This window comes from Coniosporium apollinis (genome assembly GCF_000281105.1).
Source record: "Coniosporium apollinis CBS 100218 chromosome Unknown supercont1.10, whole genome shotgun sequence".
NCBI classification, from domain to species: Eukaryota; Fungi; Ascomycota; class Dothideomycetes; genus Coniosporium; species Coniosporium apollinis.
In genome coordinates, this window is record NW_006913272.1 from 136,687 (window position 1) to 163,412 (window position 26,726).

General features: G+C 54.5%; 5 protein-coding genes across 5 annotated transcripts; 3 read left to right on the forward strand and 2 right to left on the reverse strand.

Moving 5' to 3' along the window:
• Nucleotides 1-265: 265 nt before the first annotated feature.
• W97_02613 (uncharacterized protein) lies at nt 266-2,377 on the reverse strand (the record flags this gene model as incomplete). The annotated part of the gene is made up of 2 exons (XM_007780513.1): nt 266-1,386; nt 1,450-2,377. 2 exons carry the CDS (start codon nt 2,375-2,377, stop codon nt 266-268), a joined length of 2,049 nt encoding a protein of 682 aa, XP_007778703.1.
• Nucleotides 2,378-3,228: 851 nt separating this feature from the next.
• On the forward strand, nt 3,229-8,231 carry W97_02614 (uncharacterized protein; the record flags this gene model as incomplete). Its single annotated transcript, XM_007780514.1, has 7 exons — nt 3,229-3,775; nt 3,866-4,629; nt 4,696-6,031; nt 6,092-6,253; nt 6,403-6,540; nt 6,720-6,904; nt 7,347-8,231. The coding sequence occupies 7 exons, from the start codon at nt 3,229-3,231 to the stop codon at nt 8,229-8,231; spliced, it is 4,017 nt and encodes a 1,338-aa protein (XP_007778704.1).
• A 2,787-nt stretch (nt 8,232-11,018) lies between these two features.
• Nucleotides 11,019-14,088, forward strand: W97_02615 (uncharacterized protein; the record flags this gene model as incomplete). The annotated part of the gene is made up of 7 exons (XM_007780515.1): nt 11,019-11,102; nt 11,203-11,399; nt 11,452-11,549; nt 11,605-11,784; nt 11,841-12,054; nt 12,142-12,385; nt 12,448-14,088. 7 exons carry the CDS (start codon nt 11,019-11,021, stop codon nt 14,086-14,088), a joined length of 2,658 nt encoding a protein of 885 aa, XP_007778705.1.
• A 1,154-nt stretch (nt 14,089-15,242) lies between these two features.
• Nucleotides 15,243-17,935, forward strand: W97_02616 (uncharacterized protein; the record flags this gene model as incomplete). The annotated part of the gene is made up of 3 exons (XM_007780516.1): nt 15,243-15,356; nt 15,420-16,559; nt 16,616-17,935. The coding sequence occupies 3 exons, from the start codon at nt 15,243-15,245 to the stop codon at nt 17,933-17,935; spliced, it is 2,574 nt and encodes an 857-aa protein (XP_007778706.1).
• A 4,884-nt stretch (nt 17,936-22,819) lies between these two features.
• Nucleotides 22,820-25,096, reverse strand: W97_02617 (uncharacterized protein; the record flags this gene model as incomplete). The annotated part of the gene is made up of 2 exons (XM_007780517.1): nt 22,820-24,635; nt 24,684-25,096. The coding sequence occupies 2 exons, from the start codon at nt 25,094-25,096 to the stop codon at nt 22,820-22,822; spliced, it is 2,229 nt and encodes a 742-aa protein (XP_007778707.1).
• Between the last annotated feature and the right edge of the window lie 1,630 nt (nt 25,097-26,726).

Consider the following 26,726-nt stretch of genomic DNA (forward strand, 5'->3'; position numbering starts at 1 on the left):
AATCTCCCGAGTATCCAACCCCATTTCCAGCACCTCAGCTTCAGTGTTGCAACTCCACTTTGATCGCAAGTCTATCACGATTTGGGATGTCTGATGAAGCTTATGTGGTATTTCCTGTCCCTAGTTCAACCCATGCACCTTTCCTCTCCAATGCATAGACGCTTTTGAAAAAGTAGAAACATGCCTCCCAACCCGATCAAACCACATCAGTCCATATTCCTTCACCAGTCTTCTTCGTACGAAGATCCCTGCACAGCTGTAAGCACTATCTCAAACAAGCGCTTTCGCACAGCCTCACCTTCGCCGTCAGCGGGCCCGGGTCTCTGCTCCTCACCCTTGGCTTCGGACGCACAGGCAGGTCGAATCCCTGAGTTGAACTATCATGACGGTGCAAGCCTCTACCGTAGCCGTTGCCACGACCACGAGGTCCTCCACGATCAGCATTTGCACGGTTGGGCTTGTAGCCATGGGATGCAGGCGCCGGCATCGAGTCGTCCGGCGGGATGGGAGCTCCTCCATCTTCACCCTCAGCCGAGCTCCATCCTTCAGCATCGTTGCGGACCTTTTGAATGGCTTCATCTGTGGCGACCTTAAGCTTCTCCTCCTCAGCCTCAGTTCTTGCCTTCTCAACCTCCGGGTTTCCTCTGTTGGCCGCATCCCGGACGGCGATACCGATCATGGCTTGCATGGTGTAGTAGGCGTCATTGCCGGCGTTGTGTAGGTGCCAGCCTGTGATGTCGAACTCGTAGAGGATGCGTGCTAAGGATGCCGGTTGGGCGTCGCGCTTGTACACCCGGTGGAGGACCACGGTGTCTAGGGTTTCGACCAACGTAGATAGATTTAAGGGGTTGTAGCCCAGTGCTTGCAGGTATCGAACATCGGTGTTAGTGTCGTGGCCAAGCAGAATGATGTTGCGCTTCTCGGGCTGCGACGGCGGCTGAGGGTTGTGGACTGCAGCGCGGAGAGGTGAGGGATCATCCGCGCGGTAAGCGCCAGTACCGGAGAATGGCGTCCTGAAGCACGTGGCGACAACAGCGGGAGCTTCTGCCAAGCTGATGAACTCGCTCTGACCGAATTCGAATCGATTCGCGCAACCGTTGATAAACTCCGTGTTGTTGAGATGCGCGTGTTCTTTGATGCGGAAATGGCGGGCGCGGATCTTTGACATCCAGTTCTCGCCATCTTTGCCGGGTGGGAGGTTGACCAGGTCAAGCGTGTCCAAGGTAGAGATGCCGACTTCAGTGATCAAGCTGTGATCACGCTCATAGGATTCAACATCCACGCAGATGAACACGACCGACGATTCGAACGAGTATGGGGCAGCCTCAGCAGTGTTGATGGCGGGGATTTGAGTAGTTGCTGGTGGCACGGCCTTGTCGTTAGGAGCTGCTCCAAGGTCAGCAATTTTCCAGGAATCATGCGCTGTACTAAATGTTGGATGTATCTAACCTGAATCGTCACGCTGCGGTCGAATACCAAGATACCGCTGGCTGCGCTTCAGTTGGCGGCCCCAGTTCTGCTGCTGGACAAGACGCGCTTCCTTCTTCTTGGCCTTCTCCGCCTTTTTCTTGGTCTTGTTCAGTTCGATGGCATCCTCCACCATCTGCTTGAACGCTTCCAAGGTCCGCTCTTCCGGTGGTGAGACATCGCCTTCGCCGGCAGGCTTAAACGTAATTGATGGTGTGTCGACTGCCATGGTGTCGTATTGGTCTCTAGATGTGGAGCGACCCAGATAGCGCGGGCGGCAGCGTGGGTGATCTGGGAAATTGATGACCAGTCCTTCCTCACGCTGGTAGTCCTCAATCTTGATCTCGATGTCGGTGAAACTGGCGTTGATCTCGTCCAGAAATTTTTGCACCTGATGCTCAGGGACAAGGATCAGAGGCTTGTACGAGGAGCAGTCCTCAGTGGGCCAGACGTAATATAGATCCCAGGTCCTCTGCCAGAACTTGCCGCCGTTGAAGAACTTCTCTGCGACAGTCTCGGAATGCCTCCTGCCAATGAACTTGTAGCAGTACTTACTGACTGGGAGGATGGGACAGAAAGTGTCTTGCAAAGGTGCAAGTTGGCCGAGTTTATTGTCATCTGATCGGTGAAGTTGCGCAACAGGCGCAGGCACTTCACCGCCGCTAAAGCGTGCAGTCGCGGCTGCCTTCGGCGTAGACGCGGCCTTGGTCACTTCCGTGAAGTCGGTGAGTTGGCTTGCTTTGTCCGTAGGAGACGTGTCTTCGCGGGTAGGGCGTGTTTCGACTTGAAATGTTGGCTGGGGTGCAGTTCCCTCTGGAGGAACTGGTACACCTCCATCCTCAAGATCTGGCAGAGCATTAAGATCTTCCTGGATTGCGGCCTGGAGGGCTTCGAAGTCAATTGGAGCCATGGTGGTAGAGTTGTTCGGTGCAAGAACGGGCGTGAAGGGAGAGAGATTGCGCTTGTCTCTCGCTTGAATGTCGGCAGCCGTACTGAAATACTGAAGAGGGCGGTACTGAAATGAGAAAGTTTCTGAGACACTACGAGGTCTTGGATGCTTAGGAAAGAGAGGTGTCCAGAATCCTCTGGATCGTGACTGCTCTTTTGGGCAGAGTTCAGAGAGAGATTGAACCAGGGTCCAATGGTGTGTCCGTTTGTAGGACATGCAAACTAAGTACTCTAGCACCGGCATGAACAGAATCGGACGGAGTCAGGAACTGCAAGGCATTTGGTATGCTCTCTATAAAGACTCCTAAAACCATATGCGGCCACCTGACCGCGTCTAACTCAACGCAGTCGGGAAGGAGCTCAGCCGCGACCCTGGCCGCTCCCTCGCAGAAAGCCTTCCACCTTCAAATACAAGCGGCTAGCCAACTTTACCACGCCAATTCAAATCTCATTTCCAGGAAGGGGAGCAAGCTGTAATGCAGCCGCAATGTAAAGAACCGCGTGGCTTGAGGATACAAACAATGACGACGACTTCGGAGAGAAGATCCGCCGAACATGCCAAGCATCCTTACCCACAAACGACATCTGGGCTTGCTGGGGTACTTGAGCAACAACGGCAGCAAAGTTACCAAGCCCTGGACGTTCGTTCCCCCTTCCATCGCCCGTCTGCTCAAGGCGGAGCGAGGGAGATGTGACCTGCCAGCTGATCATAGGAGTTCGCTCCTTACCTGAGCGTTCCGAACCGCAATTCTCAAATCGTTGACCTCGTCTATATATACACCAGATTCTTCACCGTCTCCTGCAGCTCGAACTATGGAAGCGGCCGTTCGATGGTCGCCTCACTCTACACAAGGCTCGCCGCGCTTTGCGATTGTCGACGTGGCTAACAATCGACTTCGACTATGCCAGCTTGAGAGCCCCCAAGAAAACAACACAGTCACCTACAAGCAGCTTGTTCAGCGCGACAAGCTACCAAACTTCACCGCATTCGATTGGTCAAAAACCCACGAGCGTTTCGTTGGCATCGGCTCGGCCTCTGGTGAGGCAACTCTGCTCACGCTTGATGCAGACCGCCCCCAATCTGAATTCAACTATGTTTTTCCCATCAAGCAGAAACGAAAATGTAACTCCATAGCTTTTAGCGCAGACAACCTCTTGGCTACCGGCCTGGACAGAGTCCGCAATGACTTTTGCATGAACATCTATGATGTGAACATTGGCTCCCTGCAATCACATCAAGAACCGTACAAGAAGCTTGCGAGTTCCGAGGCCATCACCAGCATTAAGTTCTTTACTGGGCAGCCTAACACGCTAGTCGCTGGTGTGGCTCGCCAATGCATAAGGGTGTATGACCTTCGAGGTACGATTCACCTATGCCGCTGGCTGTCACATGCCGTGCGTGTCTGTTGACCCATTCTCTCTACTTATACTGATCACATACTTCTCACAGACCCAGCGGGGATTGGCGCTGCTCAGTTTCCTACACGACAGGTCCACAATCTTGCTATTGATCCGTTGGACGAGAACTACTTTTGCTCTGCTGGCCCCCAAGGGGATCCTGTTGTAAGCGTGTGGGACCGTCGCTTCGCCGCACGCTCTAATCCATCTACACCTGCCTCTGATGGCCATCCTACGGGTGCTGTTCTGGAGCTCCGGCCAGCGGTGGATAACAGCCAGAACTCCAACATCTGGATGCTTCGCTTCTCTGGCACCAAACGAGGTTGTTTTGGTGTTCTGTCCAGCATGGGAGAAATCAAGATTGTTGAGCTTGCTCAGCACTCAATGAAGAATGCACTTCAAGTGGGGCCTCCTAACACTCTCGGTGGCCAGTCTTGGAGCTCTCCGCACTATACCAGAATGACTCACCACCTTCAGTATCCCTGGTACGACCAGCATCATGGCCGGGAGGAGAGCTCTCGTGTCATGGCCTATGATTTTATGAGTCCCGGCAGCCCTTCTGATGGTCCAGCAGTACTTGCTCTACATCACACCCGAGAGGTTGAGTTGCTGAAGATTCCCACACCGCCTCCGCACATTCATCTAACAGCTTTCAACGAACTCGCAATCTGCAGAGATGCATTGCAGCCTCAATTCATCCGAGCGCGTAAGACCGAAACTACCGTAGCTGAACACTTAACCAAGCTACAAGAGCGACTGCTCGCCAGCAAGCAGCCGGGCAATTCTTCTAACAAGGACAGGAAGCCTAGCCTTGCCGTCCGCTTTGAGAAGGAACTGAGCCTGGAACACTTCAGCTACAAAACGCCTGCGAAAGGCGGCAAGGTCGTCAGGAGTAGCCACGAACTGCACGAGGAGAACTTGACTCTAGGTTACCCCAGCGTTGACATTGACTTGGTCGAGGCGCTGCGACTCCAGAACATCCAGAAGTGGAGGTGCCAGGAGGGCTATTTGTTCAAATGCGACCAGAATAAGAAGATCGTAGCCAATGATCCTTGGCTCGTCGACATGTGGGAGCTCATTAAACGCATGGAAGATATGGCTAAAGACCAAGGCATGGCCGCCGAGGGCTTTGACCTCAGCTATCTTGGAGTTTCGTTCATCTGGGGCAATACTCTGGGTCCGAAACATTACCACCACCGCTTGATCAACATCAGTTCTGATTCAATATCGGACGCGGATTTCGGCAACGCAGTGAAGGCAGTTGTGCAAAGCAAAGACCTTACGGCATTCCAAGGCGTTCAGACTAAGTTTCCCGCACATCGTCAATTATGTCTCTCTCTGTGCGGCTGGATCTCCTCCAAAGACCGCTTGCGTGATTACTGCAAGGAGCTACTGCAAAGCGGACAGCCCTACAAAGCGATCGTCGTGCCTGTCTTCAAAGGTCATAAGGACGTCGCTTTAGACTTACTGAGGTACGCTATTCAGCAGCGTCTGATCCAGAACGTTGGACTTGGTGCCGTTATCGCCTGTGACTCCGTCAACGCTGAACAGCGGGATATGTGCTCTTGGATGGCAGAAGAGACCGATGATCCCTACCTCAAAGCCTTGCTGGCCTATTTCATCAGCGGTGATTGGACCTCTGTTACCAACATGATACAGCTCTCCCTCACGGACCGCATTGGCGTCGCTCTGAAACACCTTGACGACACTCGATTGACCGAGTTCCTCAAGTTCGCGACGTCGGAAACGGTCATTTACGGCGATATCTCCGGCCTTATCCTGACCGGCCTTTCCGAGCGCGCGGTCGATCTGTTCGAACACTACATTACCAAGTACTACGACCTGCAGACCGCCGTCCTGGCTCTGTCTTTTACCTGCCCAGTCTACATGAACGACCCACGCTACGAGGTATGGAAGGAAACGTATTTCATGCAGATGCAGATGTGGCGCTGCTTCATGGAGCGCTCCCGTTTCATAGCCGCGCACAACCGGCTAGCGGTCAATCGTGAAGGGCGAACCCTTAACCATCAGCCGAAACCGCAAATCGCGATTAGGTGCCTTCACTGCAATCTGCCACTTGCTCGGCGTCCGGACGGCCAACTCGACATCATACCTGAGCCTATCAGGAAGGCTTCCAACAACGGGGCCAAGTTACCACCTGGCGTGCCTCCTAAGGCGACTCCTAAGCCTTCGCCTAGTGCTAATGCTGGGTTGGTGTGTCCGCATTGTGGACGGCGTATGCCGCGCTGTGGCATCTGTAATCATTATCTTGGGACAGTCGATCCAGTGACGGAGGGAGGAGCGAGAGCGGCGGAGGAGAGAGATGATGGGGCGAGTATGGTATTCTGCATGAAGTGTAAGCATGGATGGCATGGGAATTGTGCGAGGAATTGGTTTGTGAGGCATGAGACTTGTTCGGTGCCGGATTGCGGGTGCTTGTGTGGAGTTTTGAGATGAAACATGTAGTCGTGTGATGTAAAGATTAATCACGGTGCAGGGCGTGTGGGTGGTTAGGCAGTAATTGTAGTGGGATATACTAGTACTTTGCAAGTGCTAAGAGAAACTCACGATGCTGCCGTTAAAAATTAGCTGCTGTCCACGTGCAGTCTTATAGAATTACTGCTTTTTCTGGCCATGCTGTCAAAATTACGTGCCTGTCGTGCCGTGACTCAGATCCTGAACGTGCGACTTTCAGAATACACACACGAGCAGCAACACCGACACTTCGTAACCTCCCACTTCAGAAGCGTGAATTTGCGTGCTGTCTAGCTTCACGAGAGGAACGGAATAGATAGTTTGCTTCCGTTGAGTCTTGATCAGGAATCACCGGGACAGGCCCAAAACCTCCACCGAGTCTCCAAACGTATCCGCCTAAAACCAAGTCTTTACCCGCCAGTATATCACAGTCCTACCTTTCATTTTCCGAAAATTGTCGACCATGTCCGGTCGCGGTGGCAGAGGCCGTGGCGGCCGCGGTGGCTTGCCTAGAGATGTTCAGGTCTCGAAGAAGATGAGCCGAATATTGCGGCATTCCGCAAATGAGGAAGGGCTGACGCTCGGGGAAGGAGGATATGTCAACGTCGCTGATTTCGTAGGTGCTTACTCGGACTTCTGTTCACTATTTCGTCAATACTTCTTGCTGAACTTTTCAAGTCTGTGTAGACTGGGTGAAGACACTAAGCGGAAGGGCCACCCTTTATGCTACAGCGCAAACCTCTCCTCGTTACGGGAACACTAGATTGGTTTTCATATCTTTGTATTGCTACTTTCTTCTGATTCATTATAAGTTTATCAGCCCAGATAGGCTACACACAATCTTCGGCATGGTGTTAGAGTGCTTCATTTTCCTGGAGTATATCCCTTGGTCCTCACATCTTTCAGCGAGTCTCGAATGTCTCGAGCATCTGCTGTGCTTCAACCCTGTCCACCGCACCATCGTCAGTTTGAGGCTCCCGCCCGTAGCCTTTCCATTTCATCATCATCAATACAGCGAGCGTCTACAACACTAGGACATACCGACTAACAGCCCCCAGCTCCAAACCCGCACCATGCGCTCCCTCAAAGCAACCTTCCCCGAAATCCGGGCCATTGTCGCCACAAACGAAAAGCAGCGCTTCTCTCTGATCCGAGCGGCTTCCTCCTCCTCCGCAGCTACTACCACCCCATCATCAGCCGTCGAGACGCCTGCCGATTCCGCACCCTCGATCACCACCGGCAACGCCAACCTCGACGTTCCGGATGACGACGACCCGTCTCACTACCTTATACGGGCCACGCAGGGCCACTCAATCGCTATCTCCTCCGAAGGCCTCCTAACCCCCATCACGGGCAACGACCCGGACCTGCCGGACACAGTCGTGCATGGCACCACCCACCAGGCATGGCCACTGATCCTGAAATCAGGTGGCCTGAAGCGCATGAAAAGGAATCACGTGCACTTCGCCGCAGGCCTACCTAAGGGGTTTGCGCCCGTAGCCGAAGAAGACGTGAAGGCGGAGACGGCGGGGAAGCTAGAGCCCGCCGGTGTAGCAGCTGGCGCGGAGACTGCACTCGACACGGCCGCACTCGCCACTACCACCGCGGAGTCATCAGCAGAGCAGCCGCAGCGCACCTCGACGCCCCCGGTCATCAGCGGTATGCGCACGAGCTCGACGATTCTGGTTTATGTTGATCTGCCTGCTGCGATGGCTGCGGGGCTAGAGTTTTGGAGATCGGAGAACGGGGTCGTGCTGTCCGAGGGAGATGAGAATGGGGTCGTGCCGCTTAAGTTCTTTAAGCGGGTGGAGGAACGGACAAGGGGAGGTAGTGGGCGGGTTGTCGTGAGGGACGGGCAGGTCGTCGCGGAGGTGGAGGAGAGGGGCGGTGGTGGGTGGGGGAGGGGGCGGGGAAGGGGAATGGGAAGGGGGAGGGGTGCGTGAGCGTAGTGGATGTTTCAGAGCCCTCGAGAGTATGAGCTGAATGGGTAGGTGTCAAGCATGGATAGATTTTGCTGCGTCTGCTGCAGCTCGGAGACATAGATGTGGGTTGAGCGTACCTCGAAACCGTGTCAAATACACTGCACGAATCACAGGAGATGAACGACTGCCTCGTCGATTTCGACAACAGAGATCGAGAAAATATAAGCAATCCGTGTTCATGTTATCATCCAGGTAGGCTAACCGAAGCTGTTGCATGGGCTTTGCTAAGTAGGCCACCAGCACATATGAAGGCAAGGTATTCGTGGGATTGTGCTTGCGGTTGAAGCTTTGCTGATTGCCTCCAGAAGTGATGCAGATGCAAGAGGCGGTAGAAACTCTTTGCTCAAGTAATTGATCATGTGAAGCTAAACGGATACATTGAGGATTTAGTATCTATGATGCTTGATGATAATACCTATTATGAAATCTGCGCCGTAGAAAGCAACCTAAAGCGAGTTTCTCCCTGTCGTGATTTTGATAACGGAACTTGGAGCTCAAAAATAGGTTCTAAGTGTGAAATTCTCATCTGGACTTCAAAAGGAGATCCACGCTATGGAGGAACAATTACCTACTGTATCAAGTTAAGTGGGTGCATCCCAGGAGCTTACGTCTGGGAGTACACGGGTCGAGTGGTCCTGTTGCTACAGTAAGCCACCTGATCCGAGAAACCTGAGTGACGCTGTTTGACAGCTTCCCTGTATCTCTGAGAGGCGTGTCGGGGGACTTTCAACTCAAGAGGGCTTGGGAATGCTCTAATAGTTACGGTAGAGGACTCATCTTATCAGACTGAAGACGGAGGTAGCATCGACTGTGTAGTTAACCTGCATGATCAGATTGTGTGTCTGAAGCTTAGAGTGTTACTCTAAATAGACTGTCGACAACGCAGTAATGATGTAAAGCGGCGTATGGAACTAACTCTGGGCTTGGGACCGCTAAACGAACTTGACGGATCGATGAACGTACGAAGATCGATGCTCTAGGACAGGGCTGAAAGCATGGTCTTGGTACTCAGATACCGGAGGCAGTGACGATGTGTCTATTCGAGGCGCGCGAATGGTTTCCCACAGACCAGCGATAATCATGCGTTTGTGAGCAATATCACACGGCAGACGACGATTCACCTGCATTACCGCCCATCTGGATGCGGGAAGCTTGAGGCCACTTAGGCATGAGTTTAAGAGCCATGGGTTCCAGACGGTAGAGAGCTTAGGGCCTCTGATGACCTAGACCGCCGTCATGATCGTTGGTATTTCCTCTCCTGTAACTGGCGGTGTGATATAGTTCGCAACTCCGTAATTGGATCAGCGTTACTTCTTAAGTTCCTCATGCTCCTCATGCTGGCCTGGGCGCGCTCCGCTTAAATAATCCTTGATGACGTCGGCTTTGCGGGTCTAGCGTCTGAGGTGTAGGTAAGGCTACTCTACAGGGCACCACAACAGTGCTTTGGCACATGCCCACGACCGTACGTGTGCTGGAACAGGAGGCGAGCACTCGTAAATGGAGTTGCGTTTTTGGTAGTCAAGTTCGTGATAGAGCAGCATCGGGGAAGATGCCTGCTAGGTTTGCATCTTTCTAGAAAGTGAGCCGAGTTCTAGCGCGAAGATCTCAAGAATTTCCCGAGGTCGCGCGCGGTTGAACTGCGGGAGCTTTGGAATCGCGGTCAGCAACGTGCATGCCCTGATCTGCGTTTTTAAACATGTTGCATGCTGCTTTTTGGATGCCGGATGAACACCCTCTTTGCGATGAATGGAGCTGTCCCCTCTCGTGAGACTGGCTGCGAGGCTGGTACCCGAAGAAGCTCCGCTGTAAGTTGCTGCCGACCTTCCTGCAAGGGTTTAGCACCGTGGACACGATCTTCCAAGGACAGACTTTCACCAACGACTCGGCGTAGTTCATCTGAGATCTCGCAGCTGCGACCTGAGCGTGTAACTCCGACCCCGCACCCCATGAAGCGACCTCGCAGCTGCTTCCCCACTACCAAGCTCTTGGAGGGCTTACGAGGCTGTTCCGGCGTTCGTCCGTTCACTGATGGTGACTGCCGGGCTGAGATCTTCATGGCAAATGATAGGGTCAGGACACGTTTAGCATGATGCGTCCCGCTGTGTTCCAACGATGTCGTTGCTCTGCCGTTGTTAGCGGCGGAGGTGTCGAGTCAGACAAACCAAGTTCGAACACGAGAGATGTACGATGCAAGGGCTTTCCATAGTAGCACTCAATATCGCGGCCTTGGTCTTCCCACCTGGGCGGTCAGTGTGTCGAGACTTGGACAAAGGAAGGAGCCCGTCAAGAGCTCTGACCGCAACATGTTCGGTCGTTGGTGCCCGTGGTTGGTGCCGAAAGCGGAGAGATTCGGTGGTGAAATCAAGTGAAGCTCGCCCGACCAAAGCCCGGTGGTTGCCTTGCTGCCCTGTTGGATGACAAGACGTCAAGCATGTCACGCTGCAATTGGCCCCGTTGACAGGAACAGCATCCCCGCCGCGTCTCCCCGCACAGAGCTTGCAGTAGCGTCAATTGAATCCCTGCCGCTTGGGTCATGAGAGTGACGCTGCTGCCGTGGAGCTTGCTCTAGCTGTCTGGCCCAGCTGTCGAGGTACAAATTCGAGCTCTTTTCCTTGCAGCTCCCCTCTTCAGGAAAGAGCTACCTCCTCACTTGAAAACCCTCTCTCGTGCTCGTCGTTGTGGTCAATCGCATTCCTGGTGGTTTGCCAGAGCCAAAACTTTCGTTTTCGTCTCACGAACAAGGCGATCATGTGGCTTTACCAAGCTTCAGCCATTCTGCTGGCTGCCGCTGGCCTAGCCGAAGCTCAGACTGGAAATGCATCAGCTCTCCCTGTAAGTCCGTCAATCGCAGTTTTCGCGGTTTCAAAGTGTCCCTGTGGAGCTGCGCCCTGTCACTGTCAAAAAGCTCGACAGCTTGGCTGACAGTTTGCAGTTCCCCAACACCACATATCCTGGCAGAGAGAGCCCAGCTCTAGCGGGTGTCGACCTCTTCAATGCCACGTCGCCGCCGTTCTATCCCTCACCATGGATGGACGGCTCTGGCGAGTGGGCTGAGGCTTATCGAAGGGCTCAGCAGTTCGTCAGCCAGCTGACGTTGATGGAGAAGGTCAACCTGACGACAGGTGTTGGGTAAGCTGACAGCTGTCGTACGCGGCACGCAGAACCACTAACGCGTTCGCAGTTGGGAGGGCGAAGCATGCGTCGGCAACGTAGGATCAATTCCCAGACTCGGCTTCCCATCGCTCTGCATGCAAGATTCGCCTCTGGGCATCCGTCTATGTAGGCGCCCAAGGCCCCTCCAGTGCGCAGGCCGTGAGTGCTGACATACTCCTAGCTGACCACAACTCTGCATTCCCCGCTGGCGGCACTGTCGCCGCGTCCTGGGACAGGGGTCTCTGGTACCGACGCGGGTATGAGATGGGCGTGGAGATGCGCGGCAAGGGTATAGATGTTCAGCTAGGCCCTGTTGTTGGACCACTGGGCAGAACTCCCGCGGGCGGCAGAAACTGGGAAGGTGAGCTTCTAGTACCCTGAAATGCAACAGTCCAGCCACTGACGCTGTCCTCACAGGTTTCAGCCCGGATCCAGTGCTGTCCGGCATTGCAGTTGCCCAAACCGTTCGTGGTATCCAAGATGCTGGTGTTGTTGCTACCACCAAGCACTATATCGGCAACGAGCAAGAACGCTTCCGTCAAGCCCCAGAAGCATTTGGCTATGGCTTTAATATCTCGGAAAGTCTAAGCTCCAACATCGATGATACCACGCTCCACGAGCTCTACCTCTGGTGAGTAATAAGCTTCCTAAGATCCGCGGCATCATGCCATCAATTCGCACGCGGTACCGTGCGTGAATCCAAAGCTAACGAAATCAGGCCCTTCGCAGATGCAGTCCGCGCCGGCACGGGAGCTATCATGTGCTCGTACAACCAGATCAACAACTCCTATGGATGCCAGAACAGCTACCTCCAGAACTATATCCTTAAAGGCGAGCTCGGTTTCCAAGGATTCATTATGAGCGACTGGCAAGCGCAGCACTCTGGCGTCGGCAACGCTTTGGCTGGTATGGACATGGCCATGCCTGGTGACACTTCTTTCCTCACTGGTGCCTCGTTCTGGGTAAGTCATGTCGGAAGCGCCTATCTTATGGTCGGACTCCAGCTAATCACATCATCTCACAGGGACCGAATCTCACACTCGCTGTCGTCAACGGAAGTGTTCCGGAGTGGCGTATCGACGATATGGCTACCCGTATTATGGCAGCCTACTACCTCGTTGGCCGCGATGAGGCCTCAGTACCGACTAACTTCAACTCCTGGAATAGAGACACTTTCGGCTACCGACACCCGGTTCCTCAGCTAGGGTACCAGCAGATTAACTTCCACGTTGACGTTCGCAACGAGCACGGCAGAAGTATCCGTGATCAAGCTGCTCGCTCTACCGTTCTTTTAAAGAACACTGGTGTGCTCCCTCTTGCTAATAACGAGCGTTTCACGGCTGTTTTCGGTAGCGATGCCGCCGAGAACCCGTGGGGACCGAACGGTTGCCCAGACCGAGGCTGCGATAACGGTACATTAGCAATGGGCTGGGGCTCTGGGACTGCCAACTTCCCCTACCTTATCACGCCACTTGAGGCGATTAAGGAGGAGGTCCAGAACAATAATAGGATTATCCAGTCAGTTATTGACGACTACGCCTATAGCCAGATCGCATCACTTGCTGGTCAGGCAACCCTTGCTATTGTGTTCGTTAACGCCGATAGTGGTGAGGGCTACATCTCCGTGGATGGTAATGAGGGCGATCGTCAAAACCTTACCCTCTGGCATAACGGAGAGACTCTGATCCAGAACGTCACTGCACGGTGTAACAACACCGTTGTAGTGATCCACAGCGTCGGGCCTGTCCTCACGAACACTTTCGTTGACAACCCGAACGTGACCGCTATCCTTTGGGCCGGTCTTCCAGGCGAGCAGTCTGGTAACTCGATCGCTGACATCCTATTCGGCCGCATCAACCCAGCCGGCAAGCTGCCATTTACCATCGGCGCATCCCGTCGGGATTATGGCACTGACCTTCTATACCAGCCCAACAACGGTGGCGCCGCACCGCAGGACAATTTCTATGAAGGCGTTTTTATCGACTACCGTGCTTTTGACCGTGCCAATATCCAGCCTGTGTTTGAGTTCGGCTTCGGTCTTAGCTACACCAGCTTCGAATACTCGAACCTGAACATCGCTCGCCGCAGCGCCGGCGCGTACACTCCGACAACCGGACTGACATCCGCGGCGCCCGTTCTTGGCAACTTCAGCCGCAACCTCGCTGACTATCAGTTCCCGGCCAACTTTAGTGCCGTGCCGCTATATATCTACCCGTATCTTAATAGTACTGACGCGGCGACGGCAGCCAACTCGTCGGACTACGGCCTGCCTGCAGAACAATACATTCCGCCTAACGCGCTTAGCGGCGCACCACAGCCACGTATCGCAGCAGGCGGCGCTCCAGGAGGGAACCCGCAGCTGTACGACGTGCTATTCACCGTTACTGCCACCATCACCAACAACGGCACGCGTAATGGTGAAGAAATCCCACAGCTGTATATCGGCCTTGGCGGACCAAATGACCCCATCCGGGTTCTGCGCGATTTCCAGCGGCTGAGCATCGACACCGGCATGAGCGCGACCTTTGTTGCAGACATCACCAGGAGGGATATCAGCAACTGGGACACGGTTACCCAGAACTGGTTCATCTCGGACTATCCCAAGACGGTGCACGTCGGCAGCTCGAGCAGGAACCTGCCACTGACTGGGACGCTGGAGCTTTAGGTGGAACATGCAAGAGTCTCGGACAATGAAGAGGGATGGCTCTGCTTGAAGAAGGGTAATGACGAAGACACGTAACGAACACTGCACGACTGCTTGTACATAGCTACTACTACCGCCATAACTAAGGCGCCGGCCGTAATGGGAGGGTACGGAGGGTTACAGGATCAAAAACACATTCCAATGCCGAACAGCACCATGCATTTCCCTGCACGATTCCTCTCCAAGATCCTCAAACGTGAGCACAAACCGTGATGGCGTTCGTAACCCCGATGGAGCGCACCCTTCAATGTGCGATGACGCTTACAGTACTTTTGGCTTATCGATAGCAAGGGCTTCTGCTAGCGCGTGCTGGTGGTGATTTTTGCGGTGCGTGCAGGTGGTGTGGCCCCACGGCCGAGTCCACCAACCGAGCACGGGATTGGGGAGAACTCGAGAACTCGTGAACCCGTGAACTCGTCATTGTTTTGCGCGCCCACGGTAAACACGACTGAACGTGATCGCAAGACCAACGGCCTGTGGATGGCGTCTTCGCACCAGCAGCGCGCACTGGACCCGACGGACAAGCTGCCCCTCTCATAACAACCAGCAGTTCGCGATTTACCAAACTCCAAATCAAACCGCAAAGGCAGGAGCGACTCCACGACAATCGCCCCCAGCCAGACAATCGCGCGTGCACCACTGTGCTTACTCTTCAGAACGCTGGCCCTTCCACTTTTCTTCTGTTTCGCTACCGGACAGCTGCTCTGTCAACTCCGGTCGTCGACGTTGGTGTACCGGTCATCCTTCGCCACCACGGTTTCTGCTTTTCCGCTTCGCGTACACAACACGTTCCACCGTCGCTTCTTCCGAGCAGCCGGCCAGCCTCATACGGCCGTGAAAGACATCACAGCCCACATATTCAGATTCACCGAGTACTTCACACGTGCCGCCGCTGCTCGCTGAGCGAGTTCCTTACGCGAAGTGTTGTAATTTCCCTTCTGTGGGTTAAGCAGAGTATAGCAGCCCTCCCACGGTACACTCCACGACTGTACCCCAACCGTGGTTGATTCACGAATTTTGTTTTTCTCTGCACAAAACCCGCCAAAGATAAATACCTCACACTTCGCACTTCGCAAATCGCAGACGCACCGGGCAGAAGCAGCGACAGTTCCAAGATGCCGCCAAATTCGACCCGCCGCACCCGCTCGCGCCGGGAGACAGAGATACAGCAGCGATCCGATGCGAATACCCCGGAGTCAATACAGACGCCGTCTAGAAAGAGGAGGCGGGTGAGTAGTCGGAGTGCAGCCCCTATATGCAGTACAGACCAGGCTGCTGACATCTGGGTGTAGGTCACCGGTCCCGACAGCGCCCGCACGACCGCCAATGGTGCAGAGCGCCGCAGCACTACGATACAGGCAGCCGTATCCAGAGAAGCGACCGTCGAGCCCACGAACGACGAGGCGGACACTAGCGAAGTGATCGAGGACGAGACTCTCAGGGTTATTAGCCGGTTGAGGACCTCAGATGCGTTTGTTCAAGCCGTGGTCGACTTCTCCAACGACCTGGATGTAGAAAACCCGTCCACCAGGAAGGCTTACGCAAAGATTGCTGGTCGACAATGGAGTTATTACATGAAAACCCCTGGGATCAATATTGGCCGGGGCAAAGAGGCTCCCCGATCCGCACTCAAGGCTGGTCCACTGAACGAGGCTCCCGTCTCGCCATCCCAGCTCTCGCCTGACCCCAATGCTGCCTTCCCAATCCACATCGACCTGGGACCGGACAACCGCATTTCCAGGCTCCATGCAGTTATCGAGTATGATGCCGACAATGAGCAGTGGGTCCTCTTTGTGAACAGCCGCAATGGACTTCGAGTGGATGACTTTCATGTCGAGCACGGCAAGAGGACGGTTCTGCGTTCGGGATCCGTTTTCTCGGTTAATGGGACGGAGATGATGTTCCTGCTTCCGGACGGTGAGGTCGAGATTGCCCAGGCCATTATGAATCGTGTCAAGCAGCAGCCGAAGGACGGCGACGATACGGAAGAAGGGGATGAGGACAGTCCTCGTCTACCGCAGAGCCATCTCAAACCCTCGTCGCCGCGACCTGGTGCTGGTGCGCAGAAACCTTACCAGCAATCGTCACAGAGCTACAGTCAACACCCGCCACAACACAGCGGTCATGGGCAGTTCTCCGCTGCTGTGATGCCATCGTCTACTTCTGCGCAGCCTGGTACTCCCGGAACCAAGCCAGGACAGGTGAGGGTTAAAGCGTCGCCTGCGTATTCTCGTGGACTCGTGATTGAGAGCACTCAAGAGATTGACTACGCCGACGAATCAAGCAAGGACTTCAAACCACCGCACAGCTATGCACAGCTCATCGGTCAGGCGATCTTAGGCACGGATGAGAAGAAGCTTACACTGTCCAAAATCTATGACTTTGTCCGGGAGAATTACGCGTTCTACAGGCACACCGCCACAGGATGGCAGGTAAGCTCGCGTCTCCGTCTGCTGTCACCGTAACCACTTGCTAACATGTAACTCAGAACTCCATCCGCCACAACCTTTCGCTCAACAAGTCTTTCGAAAAGGTACCCCGCGACACGCACGAGCCCGGCAAAGGCATGAAATGGCAAATCGTGCCGGACCACCTCGAAGAATTCATGAAGAAAGCTATCCCACCTACGCGCGGCATGCGGCCCTCCGCGTCCTCCGGGCCAAACTCTCCCGCAGCCATGCAAGCCTCGGAGCGCCTCCAAGGCGCCCTCGCAGGCGTCCCCCAGCACCAGCGCCCCGGCAGCCGCGGCATCAAAACCGAGCGCATCAAGACTAGCCCCCGCTCCGTCACGCCACCGCTGATGGCCGCCTACCCGACCGCCCAGGAGAGCTACACCCCCGACCGCGGCCCCGCGCGCCGCCCTACAATACGCACGAATGACCTGCCCCCACCTCACACAGCTGAAGCCCGCACCCCTATCTCCGCCAACGACGGCAGCCGCAGCGCCTCAGCCCCACACCCGCAGTACGCCTCCGCGCACGGCCCGAATCCGCCAGGCACGGCGCCGCGCCGCTCACACGTCGGGCTGACGGAAGCGGCATCCCAGGGTTCACCGCCAGCGATGGGCTCGACGCTCTATGCGCAGGACGGACATCAGGGCATGCTGATGACGCCGTTGGTCGAGCGGCATAAACCTAGCCTGGCGCCGCCGAGCTCGATGCGCGCACCCAGCCACTTCATGCATAACATCATGAGCTCCCCGGCGCCGTTTTGGAAGTTTGCGGATCATGCGCTTACGCCTGGGAGGGTGGTGGGGTGGGGGAGCAGTCCTGTCAAGAGGAAGGTTGAGGAGATGGAGGGGGATGACGACGAAGGAGACGAGATTGAGGAAGGCGGGCCTGTTGGCCAGGCCGGCGAGTCCGGTAGCACAGAGGTGGAGGGCACGAAGCACGACAGCGCCACGCAACTAGGCAAGACTGGTGCGCACGCACAACACCCCTCGTCCCCGCCCCCCATGGTCTCAGCAGAGCCCCGGGAGCAGGCCGAGCACAACTCAGACGCAGACGACTCCCACGATGACTCCCATGAAGACATGTCCCCCACGCGCACCCTCTCGCGCCCGGCAACGAGACAAGGCCCTACGCGGCCCAGCACCGCGACTGGTGGAGTTCAAGCACTGCAGGCGCTCGGCCCGCCGCCGAGGATGGCCATGCCGGTGCAGATGGGTATGGGAGGTCTACCGGGGCCGGTGAGGGGGCTGGGGATTGGTGGGTTGGGTGGTGTGCACGGGATCAGTGGAGCTGGTGGGATGAACGGAGTCGGGAAGGTGGATGAGGAGGAGGAGGAGGGGATTGATCTTGCGAAGTAAGTCTTCCTTGCGCTGTTTTGGGACAGATGTGGGAAGGAGTCGTGAGCAAATACTAACAAGGGCAAACAGAGGATTCCAGCCCATTGGCAACTTCCATCGCAATCTGATGCATGCTGGTGGACCTGGGTTTCGGGGGTTCTAATTATCCCGAACCTGAACACTTGAGAGATGGTGAGGAGATGGTGTAGTAAGAGATTGAGACTAAGAAAAGAGACGACGGCGGAGTGATCACTCGCTACGGTACGGGAGTCAAGGATGGGCCACGGCAAAATTGTTTACATTCACTGTGCATGATTCAATTTTTTTTCCTTCTCTTCTTCTTACATCAGCGGCATTTTACTTCTACTTTTAACTTCTGCATCATTTCACTCCTCTCAACGCTCGATACGAAAATGGATGGATGGCTGGATGGCTGGATGGCTGGATGATTTGCTTTGCTCAGCGCACGCTCTCGCCTTGTGCCGTTGAGTCACCCTGGAGGGAGTTCGTTCTTCTTGTGTTTATTCTAGCTGTGTGGTGAGTGTACGAAAGAATCAAAAAAATTTCGCTACGCTATCTGATTGTCGCTTTTGATGTGAACGACTCGTCGGGCGGGTTGCTGATAGCAGTTCTTAGAAGATAATCAAAATGATAGTTTTCCCAACCGCCACGCATCTTGTCAGATGTGACTGTCTTCAGCAAGTGCGGAAGGACAGCCAGCATGTCTTAAGCGTGTTTCTATGTATGACCTGTTAGTAAATGGTGATGGTACATGACTGTTCAAGAATGACGGTGCCTTAATGCTGTTGAACTTCGTCGAGTCCAAGGATCTTCGTCAGCAACATGAGCTGTTATACGCAGAACCTCAGTCTCTTCTTTCATATACGGCCACAGATGATCGATTTCACATTCCACTTAAAACGTGAGTAGCCTAATATCATTTTAGCTATCTTACTAGCTTAGCTGTCCGGTGTACTTAGTAAAATCGATTCAGATCTTAACCATATCAAAGGGGTATACAATTGTTGGAGGCCATCTGCCGCGCGGAACATATACAATCTTTCCCCAATGACAATCGCCATTGCAAGTGTCCCAAAAACGCTCATCATAAGCATTAGGGGGTATATCTTTTCCGAGATCGCGTGATACAAACAGGTAGCAAGAATGCTCTTCAGGTCCCAGCATTTCCGCTAGCTCATAAGGGGTTAGGGACTGACCATCTGTCGTTTGAGCCGTCATGTCAGCCCCAGCATACATCAATTCAGCAATTGTGCCACAATAATCTCCTTGATACATCGAGCCTGACATGTGGTCGACTGTCGGTCGTCCATTATGCATGTTATGTGCACCTCCGCGGAATGCTGCCATGTGAAGAGGGGTCCAGCCAGCGGCATCTCGTTTCTCGAGATCTGCAACTCCACGATGCTCCACGAGCGCATAAACCATCTCAGAGTTGCCACTAGCTGCAGCAAGGTGAAGTGGCAAGTAACCGCTCCGGGTGCAAGCTCCACCGTCTGCACCGTGCTCTAAGAGCCATGATGCTTCCTCTTCTGTTGCGTACGGAGCGGCAGAGTGCAGTATCGTGTATTCGGTTTTGTAGATGCCAAAATCGATCGGTAAAGCGGCATATAGGAGCTTTAAACTCTCGAAACGGGAGTTGTTGTTCATCCACTCAAGATCTGACATGGGAGTATCCCCATATGCTGACACCACATCTAGAGGGGCTTCATGCTGAAGGAGTAACCTGATAAGGTCATGACTGCGCCCTCTGCATGCCAGATGAAGAGCTGTCCTTTATCTAATCAGTCGATAATCCTAATGGTTCCTATGAAACTTACAATTGCTCTGAGTTTGTGGCGCATATGTCGGCGCCGGATTCTATCAAGAATCGCACCAGTTCAATTTTCGAAGATTGAGATACGAGATGATCTCGCGCTTCAATTGCGTACTTCTCAGATTAGCGGGGTGTTTGGAATTTACCTTTGTAGACTTACATGTAGAGGTGATGCCCCGTCGGGATCTACGTCATTGACATTTCCGGTGCCATTTTCAAGATGCCACCTCGCTGAATGCAGGTCAGCCCGCAAACAGGCTCGCAAGAAGTCTGTGTGGCGTGGCACCATGTTTCGGAGACGAATACGGCCGGATGAAACCCAAATGTCTGACCAGCAAGATTTGGGATGACATGTGACCAACTCGGCTGTGAGTAATTTGGACAGCAGACCAAAGGGGAGTCGAAATCCGAATGATAACCAGATAGACTGATGGAGGAATTTTTCCGTTGCATAGAAGCCCACTGAGCCCGAAAGCCCAATTATGCTCAGCCACGATCCTTTCACTATGAGAAACGGGGCTTGTGCGCGGAAGTCTCCCTGAGAAACTCTGGGATAGTTTCGAGTTTGACGGCATTGGATATTCCCAGAAAGCTCAGGACTTGGGACGATTGTTGTCGGTTGCCTCAGACTAGCCAAATCGCTTCTGAGCACAGCATGATTGGAAATTATCTGATCGATAGACGCCTGGTTCAGGGTCGTCATACGACTGCAGCGAAGGTCAGCCTCGTAGAGCGGGATTGAAGCATATGAGAGATGCGATGTGCATAGTGCTCGGTCCCTAGGATGCCGGAAACTCCATCGGACGGAACCACTCACATCCCAATTATCTGGAGTAATGAGTCCAGGCAACGTTCAGCTTCTGCCAAATTGTCTTGTAGCTTCTTGACCGTGTGCCTATCTAGGAACGCCCAACGCAGTTGACTCCTGAATTTATCGCCTCCCGGGCGGAACGGGCGGAGACCCTTCTGCACTTCAATTAAAGCCTCCCATACGCTATGGGTCGTCGCTCTAAGTAGTTGCCGCTGCCGTAGAGGGAGCATCGGGTGCTCAGTTGAGATGTCCTCAACTAAGGTTTGGAGACATTCCAATCGCGCTCGAATCTGTAAATCAGGACCGTTACTATCGGTCTGTCCATACCAAGGGTCTTTCACTACTGCATGTATTGAATTTTCTCTACTCACAAGACCGATTCTCTTGAGTTGACGATTTGCTTCAGCAGATGCATCCTTCAAAGCTCCGTAGAAGTCTGTAATGTCTAGTCTCCCAGTTAACAATAGCTGAGTTTCAAAGCAATGAGAATCGAATACCTTGCGTCGCACCGATGATGTTGCTAAGGAGCTGGGTAAAAGAAGCAGCTACAGCAACTCCAGCAAGGGCCTCCGCCATGATATAAGTGATTGGAGCTGTCTTGTAAAGGGAAAAAAGGATGCGCAGCAAAGTCAACCCGCTCTAACGTGTTAGATCTTATTTGCTTCATTTGTGTTGTGGTCGAGTAGTAAATTATAGCACCTGCTAGGCAGCAGTCAAACTTCTATGCCGGTCCGGCTACGCAACACTGCCCAACTGTCACAGATTTGTATGCCTTGTCTGCCTTGTCTGCCTTGTCTGCCTTGTTACACCACGGATTAGGTAGGCGGATAAGAGCGGGCGTGGGCTCGGAGAAGAAGCGCTTCTTTCACGAAAAGTAACGTTTTACTGGGGGGCAGAGCGACGTTTCACGGTCACGTGTAATAACATTCTCAACCCACACCCCTAATATATCCACAAAGGGAGGCGATTAGGGTTAGGGGAGCCTAGGGGCTTCAGCCCTGATATGGGCGATTAGGAGAGGGTTAGTGGTATATATATTAGTTAGGGGTTAGGGTTAGTCACGTGTCTAGTCGGATCTCGTAATATTAGTGGTTAGGGTTAGCTTATCTCGATAAATACGAGATTTACCTCTAGACGGCGAGAAATCTTATTAGATTTCTCGTTTTTATCAAGCAGTAACGTTCCGGCGCCGGAACGTTACTCCATAAGGAGAAGCAGAATTCCGTGGACGCGTCGAGGTTGAGCTAATTGTATATTCGTGAAAAGAATCATATTGCTAAGGAACGCCAACAAAGTAACAACAACGCAATTATCCGTCCAAATCTCATGCTCTCAACTCCTCTATGGTGCTCCTGGGTGACTCATACACTATAGAGTATTATATAACCACATTAATCATCTTGCTTCCGTGCTGCTGTTGAATATGGACTTCAGCATTTTGCGACCGTGTTACTAAGCGCCGAAAACAACCGAAGCGCCGGCTCTGATGTGATTCTTTTCACAAACATACGATTACATAGTTGCTCGAGCTCCTCCCTTCTGGTGCACGCGAGCGCGGCTGCTCTGAGCCTCGGTGCGGTTGGGCTAACCACCCACCTACCTACCTACCACGTCGTGCGCAATAAAACTCTCACCGCGGAAATCTCGCTATGAAACTCGTGTTTATCTGACCCGTGCCTCGCTTTACCGTCACCACGCCCCCTTCCAATAAAACAACAAAATTCTTATAAAGATAGAAGATGTATAGAGGTTTAATTAAATAGCTCTTCCGTACTTCTTGCAGCCTAATATAGGCGGTAGTGTAGATAATGGTTGGTGAAGCATGGGTTTCGCGGTGAGGCCATATATGCGCACGACGTGATGTGCACTCGATCTCAACGTTTTGAGGCAAAGGAACTGCGGCGCTACTATCTTGACTTTAGACGTGAGATAGTTTGAGTGGGGGTGGTCAAGCATATCACTGAATGAACATCCTCATACTGAATACATCTTGAGCGAGGTCTGGTGAGGACAGCATGGGTATCATTTCTCTGTGGATATTAGACATACTGAAAATCCCTTTCGCCGCCGAAGGGGAAAAGAAGTAAGAAGGAAAATCGTCTTCTGCCATACCCTCTCATATACAGTCCCCCACATTATTCCCATCACCACGCCCCTTACCCCCTCCATCCCTCCCCCAACGCCACCAGCGGGCAGTCCCCAACCCTCACCATCGCGCCCCTAAATCCCCTGCTCCCCTCACACTCCCAATTCCCGCCCACTAACCCCCCCTAACCCACTCCTCCACCCGTCCCGCAACATCTCCAACAAGCATCTCATACGTCTCCCCCATAAAAAACAGTCCGCAATGCGCGCCGACCTCGTCCACGCCCTCCATATACACCCGCACCCACGTCGGGTCGCGCTCGCCCTTCTCGTTCTTGGAGGGCAGCACGCAGAACTTCTTGTCTTTTTTCTTCTTTGTTTCTGTGGTTTGGGCGGCGGGTTGGGGGAAGGTTGAGGGGTTGGTTGAGGGGGTCGGGGTCGTGCTGGAGGTGCGGCGGTGGAAGGGGTTGGTGATGGAGGGGCGGCGGTGGTGGGAGGAGGAGGAGGGGGAGGATGGGGAGGAGGATGAGGAGGATGAGTCGGAGGCGTAGGTTTCGGTTGAGGGGGCTGCGGTCGAGATTGGGGGTGGCGGTGGTGCGGCGGTCGGCGCAGATGGGGGAGGAGAGGGCTCGCCGCGCATTCGTCGACTCTCGCGCTCCATGCGCAGGCGCTCGGTCTCGAGGCGCTCTCTCTCGCGCTCGTCGTGCGTCATTTCTCTCGGCTTGGTGATCTTGCTTCTGGCCGCTTTTTCTGCAGCCTCCTCTTCTTCTTCGCGCTGCTTCTCAGCCTGCTTTCGTCGTTTCTCTTCAAGCTTCGCTCGATCTTTGATCGCGCTGTCGCGGTCCTTGAGGGCGCGTTTGTAGGCCTTCATGGCGCGCTCGTGGTCTTTTTCGGCGATCTTGCGGGTGTCTTTGTCGGGGTATTGGGAGAGGTCTGGAGGCGTGGGTTGGGCGGGCATTGGCGGTATCGGTGGGAGAGATGGCACTGCTGACGGGGTCGGCGACAGACTTGCTCCTGTGAGGGCTGATGAGGCTGTCGTAGTGGGCGCGAGTGACGTGGTGGAAGCTGACGGGGTGGCAAAGGGCTGAGGCGGGGAGGGCGTGGGCGAGTCGGGTATGGGCGTAGGGGAGGCGCGGCCCATTTCGTAGAGCGAGCTTCCGGAAGAGGAGGGTGATGAGGGGATGGAGGGTCTCTTAGGGATTACGATACCGCCGCGGTGTTCGTCGACTGATATCCTTGGGCTTAGAGACCTGGAACTAGAGTGATTGGATTGGGAGTTGTTCGTTGTTGAAGGCGTGAGATTCATGTTCTGCATTTCAATCTCGACAGGCTTGCTTCCCTCGCGATTGGGCGACGGGGACTTCGGCCGCTTCGGTCTGCCGGTGCTGGCTGTGTAGTAATTGACGAATCGTACCCTTGGAGGTGCCCTGGCCCCCTGGGTTGCCATCTTTCGCATATTCTCGTCTTCATACTCCAGAGCACGGATGCGTTCGTAACGTCTTTTGAGACCTTTGTAGTCTGCCATTGCCCCGCCAAACTCGATGTGTGACTTGACATATTGTTTTGAAGCCTTCACAAGGTCATCTGAATGCTTGTGCAAGAAGTGCAGCGTGCTGTTCCAGCCCTTCCTGACGGGGAGGTTGACATCGTTGGGAAAGACGGGGTTGTAGTTGGGATCAGTTGGTTTCCGCAGAAGCGTGTCTGCCCTTGCGGGTGTCGAATTTGCAGTACTGTAATCCGAACCCTGAGCGGCACCCGGCGACGGATCAGGGCTGGATCGGACAAGACTCTTCAGCCCGCTGGACACGATACCCGGATGCATGCCAAGGAAAGGGGTGTCGAAGTTAATGGTGCCCAATATGCGATGTCTGAATGCGTGGCCGGTCGCGGGGGAGTATGGAGGGACAAGAACGACCTCTGCGGAGAGCAGCCCACCCATCGAATGCCCCAGCAGTATCACATCTGTGTCCGGTGACTCGTGAGGAGAGAGCCTGGCGTCGAGCATTAGCTTGTCCCTAGTATGCCATGGCGTGGCTCACCATTTGCTGAAGTCGTCTCTAGCAAAGTCTATGGATCGCCGCGACCTGTAGCGTGGGTATATCTTCGTATGTATGACGTGGGTATCGGCCAGCGTGATATTCACCAGGTTGTGAACATGTGCCGGAAAGCTCTGAAAGCTCGTCTCGGTTCCCATGAAGCCATGGATGTAGACGAGCAGGAGCCGGCGGCGGCCCTCGTGGTTCGAGTTGACGGGCACAAGAGAGTCGGTCGACAGGTTTCGCGGATCGCTGGCGGATAGCGTGTGCGACTGATAAGGGTTGGTGTCATCGACCAGGGTGTACGGCGGCGGAGCTTCAGAGCTCGAGTGGGGCGAGAGGTGGGTGCTGCTGGTGCGCGGAGGCAGAGGAGGGGCATTGCGGTTTGAAGCCCGCTGCTTCTCGAACGCGGCCATCTGTGGGCACAAGACGAAGCTAGGGCGGAGTGCTAGAGGCTCGGAGGGGCGCAATTGATGCTGGTGGCAGACCAAGGGTCCATCTGTCGGCTTGGTGACACGGCGGAGTGAAAGCCACTGAGGCAGGTGAGAGGCTCGGAGGCTCGGAGGCAGCGATGGAGAGACGGACTAGATGCGCGAAGAGTTCATGGTCATGTGTCAGGCAGGCAGGCAGGCAATTATCAAAGCCCGTCGAAGCCGCGGTGTTTCCGGTAGTTACAACCGCTGGACGAGTACGTGTATCAAGGCAAGGGCTGCGCCGTGTTGTTGATGGCCGTTGACGCACCACGCAATTGCGGGGCCATCCGTTCTCCACACTGACAGCGGCAGCTGCACGTGAGGTCGCATTCGCGTCCCCAAAACCCCCGAAATCCCCGGCTCTCAACACCGCGGCGGCGTCCTAGCGAGAAACCCTTCGACTACCGGTAGCGCAGACACCATCGCGTCCTCTTGCTCAAACTGTCCGCACCATCACACAAACTCCTGATCTGCGTTTGATTGACTGTGCATGCAGCGGCTTTGATTGGTGCAGTTCCAGTCTGAGAAAGCAGGACCTGACGACAATGGGAACAGACAGGCACCCACAGTCTATTGACTGATGATCAGAAGGCCATGGTGTTCATCTGCTGACAGCCAGAAGGCATCGACAAAGACACAGAGGAAGAGGCTACAGGCTGAGATTGAACCGCACATGCAAGCTCCATCCTTGCAACCCTAGACGGTGAACCTGCAACTTGCCGCAGCGGGCGCGCGCTTGACTCGGCGAGAACAACACTTGCAGGTGGATTGCAGGCCAAGGCCCTGTCGAGACCGGGCCCTCGTACCTGCAGCCATCAAGATTCTGCTGTCCGCTCCGCCCTCCCGCGCGTCCGTCTGTTCTTTTTGATATGGAGGTTGATTTCGGCTGTTCCCTCTGTGCTCTGCAGGCGCTGTTTGAGCATCTGTCAGAGCCCGCTGCTGAGCGCCAGCGACCACGGCCCCGTCATCGGCTGTCTCTCGGACGCCTGGGGAGGCGCATGATTGCTAATTCGAACTGCATCCTGCTCTCTGCCGGCGGGAAATTGGCTTCGTACTAGCCTGGTCGATGCAGTGGTGAGGGCTATCGATCCCCGGTTCGGCGTAGTGGTTTTAGCCGTTTTGGGGCAGGCCTCCTCCACAATGCACCAGAATGCACGCACTTTGACCTCGCGCCGCCCCCCGTGCGCCCGCCTAGCGCTCTGTGTCCGCCGAGAAGACTCTGCTGCCCATCTGCCCATCTGAACTTCTTCCCCCCAACATCCTCGGCTGCCATGCTCGCAAGACGGAAGGCCAACAAGAACGCTGCCTTGCGCGTGCGCTGAGGGAAAGCTTGACGTCCGGTTCAGAATACTCGAGCGAAACACAGAAGAGATACCAAGCAAACCCAGACTACGCATAGTAATATCCGACCCGCGGCCCGCTCGTTCCCGCCCATCCAACACCTCAGTCGTCCACTCTGAAAGAACAATCACAGCCATCGCGCTTCAACTGATGCCGTGTCCTTGAAGCGACACACCAAGTATGTCAGAATTTGACGCTGCAGATATCAGTGCCTGCCTGCTGACAGCTCCGC